General features: G+C 42.3%; 1 protein-coding gene across 1 annotated transcript in view; it reads left to right on the top strand.

The window, feature by feature from the left end:
- The first annotated feature begins 850 nt into the window (after window positions 1–850).
- Window positions 851–2,741, top strand: part of LOC135093011 (uncharacterized) — a 3,757-nt gene continuing 1,866 nt past the window's right edge. Inside the window, exon 1 of the mRNA XM_063991857.1 lies at window positions 851–2,054. Coding sequence (XP_063847927.1) covers window positions 982–2,054 — 1,073 coding nt within the window. The 5' untranslated portion in view covers window positions 851–981. The remainder of the gene's footprint in view (window positions 2,055–2,741) is intronic.

The raw sequence follows: 2,741 nt of genomic DNA on the forward strand, positions 1-2,741 counted from the left end.
GAGAGAGAGAGAGAGAGAGAGAGAGAGAGAGGGTGCGGTGCTGCGGGTTGGAGTGACTGGAGTGGACTGCTCAGTGTGTGTTAAGCCAAGGAAGGGAGAGGTTAGTATTTTCGTCTCTCTCCCTCTCACTCACTCGCTCGCTTTCCTCCCTCTCTCTCTCTCCCTCTCTCTCTCTCTCTCTCTTGATAAGTAAATGTTCTTTTTAATCTCTCTAAAATATTAATGTTATTTTAGCGGTAGTAGTAGCAGTTGTTGTTGTAGTAGTTGTTGTTGTTGTTGTTGTTGTTGTTGGTGGTGAGTTATACGTTTCTGGTTATTGTTTAACATCTTATCTTCTTTATTTTTTTCCCTTTCTTCGTTTCTCTTCTATTTTTTTCATATTTTTCCACTTTCTTCCCTCGTATGTGTGTGTATGTGTGTGTGTGTGTGTGTGTGTGTGTGTGCGTGTGTTTGTGCTTATATTCTGTGTAATGTGTGCCTTTTTTTTTCTATCTGTGGTTTCTAATTAACCTGTTCGTGCGTATGTTTGTTCTTTGTCGTTCAGTGGCTGACAGAAGAGCAGGAATGAAGAAAAAGATATTTGTACTAAATTTCCTTTGCTGTATATGCGTGTGTGTGTGTGTGTGTGTGTGTGTGTGTGTGTGTGTGGTGTGTGGTGCCATAGCAAGATAGGAATACAAATAATAGTAATAATAATAATAATAATGATAATAATAGGAAGAAAACGAAGAAGAAAAAGAAAAGTGAGAGATTTCATGGATATTTTTAAGAATTCTATCGATCATTACTATTATTACCACTATCATCATCATCATCATCATCATTATTATCACTATTCCCTCTTCGCAGGAAAACGCACGTACAAATATTCTGGAAAGGGAAGAAGAGAGACACTGAGAGAATAATTGAAGAGGAAGAGGGAGAGGGACAGGAGAAGAAGAAGGGGAAGAAGAAGGGGAAGAAGAAGGGACAAGAAAAACGATGATGGATGCAGTGCTAAGAAATAGGGATGAGAAGGAAGAGAGGAGGGAGATAAACAGAGAAGAGATGGAGGAAGTGAAAGAAGAGGAGAAATATTCAGATACATTTGAAGACACTGATGATGAAAACCCGCCTGACGAAGGAGAAGGAGGAGGAGGAGGAGAAGAAGAAGGAGGAGGAGAAGGAGGAGGAGGAGGAGGATCAGACAGTTATGAAATCAATGAAAAAATAAGAAAAATATGTAATGAAAGAGAAATAGAAAGAGAAGAAGAGCTACACAGAGAAGGAGGAGGAGAAGGAGGAAGAGGAAGAGGATTAAGACACAGATGCTTCATGAATCACTGCAGAGAAAGACAAGGAGGAGGCAGTCACAGAGAAGAAAGAGGAAGAGGAGGAGGAGGAGGAGGAGGAGGAATGAGAGAAGAAGGAGAAGAGGAGGAGGAGGAGAGAAAACACATTAGAATATATAGCGAGAGTGGCGTGGAAGCGGTGACAGTAGACGAGAGAGTGACGAAGAACGAAAACAACGAAGGGACAAGGATAAGACGCACTGATGACTACAATTTCATCCTCCGGCCACCACACAGCATACACCAACCAGTACCTTTACCGCCTCTCCCTCTCTTAACCATACCCCCGAGTAACCCATACCCCTATATACACCCTTACCAGTATCATCCTTTACCCTACCAGTACCCACAGTGCCCCATGAACCCACATTGGACGTATACTCAGCCCAGACACGCGGTAACTATCGGAGGTAACTCAGCGAAGCCAAAACAGTATGCGTCTTTCACTAAGGATTACATAACTGGCCTTGCGTTCTTGGCCAGGGTCGACAGGGTGGCCAGAGTGATGGTTAATAGAAGTATGTCTATCGTGGAACTCCGTCAGTGTGCCTCGCCAGCTCTGTGTCTCCTCCTCCTGCCGCAGAAAAGAGAGGGGGTGGAAGAAATAGAGGAGGATAAAAGCTTGCAAGATCTTCACAGCCTCCAGCAGACTATATCCCTGTGCTCTGGGGCGGGAAGGGGGACCGTCACACAGGAGCTCAGAAATTACTGCAGGAGTTTGGTGTGAGTGTTCTGTTGTTTGTTGTTTGTTGTTGTTGTTGTTGGTGGTGGTGGTGGTGGTGGTTATTTTATTTTCTTCTTTTTCTTTTTTTTCTTCTCGTCTTTTTCTCTTTTTTTTTGTGTGTGTGTGTTTCTATTTCTCTTCCTTCTCCTCGTTATTTTTTTTTCCTTCTCTATTTCTTGTTTGTCTTCCTTCTCTATTTTTCTCGTCTTTGTTTCTCTCCTTTCTCCTCCTCCTCCTCCTCCTCCTCCTCCTCCTCCTCCTCCTCCTCCTCCTTCTTCTTCTTCTTCTTCTTCGTTATTGTTGTTTACTTCGCTTCATTTTTCTTTTTTTTCATCTTGCTTTCTTATTCCTTTCTTCTGTGAGTGTAGTAGTAGTAGTAGTAGTAGTAGTAGTAGTAGTAGTAGTAGTAGTAGTAGTAGTAGTAGTAAATGGTGTTGGGTCTTTTCTTTATTTCCTTGTCTTTCTTCCTGTTTTTCTTCTTCTTTGTTCGTGTCTCTAGTGCTCTCCCTTCTTCTTCTTCTTCTTCTTCTTCTTCTTCTTACTTTCCTCCTCCTCCTCCTTCGCTCTCTGCTAAAGAATTTTTTTTTTTTTTTGTCTTTCTGTTCTCTTTCTTCTTTTTCTTCTTGGCCCTTCCTCTTCTTCACCTTCCTCCTCCTCCTCCTCCTCCTCCCTTAATCAGTCAGTCT

The sequence above is a fragment of the Scylla paramamosain genome, chromosome 41 (genome assembly GCF_035594125.1).
Source record: "Scylla paramamosain isolate STU-SP2022 chromosome 41, ASM3559412v1, whole genome shotgun sequence".
Lineage (NCBI taxonomy): Eukaryota > Metazoa > Arthropoda > Malacostraca > Decapoda > Portunidae > Scylla > Scylla paramamosain.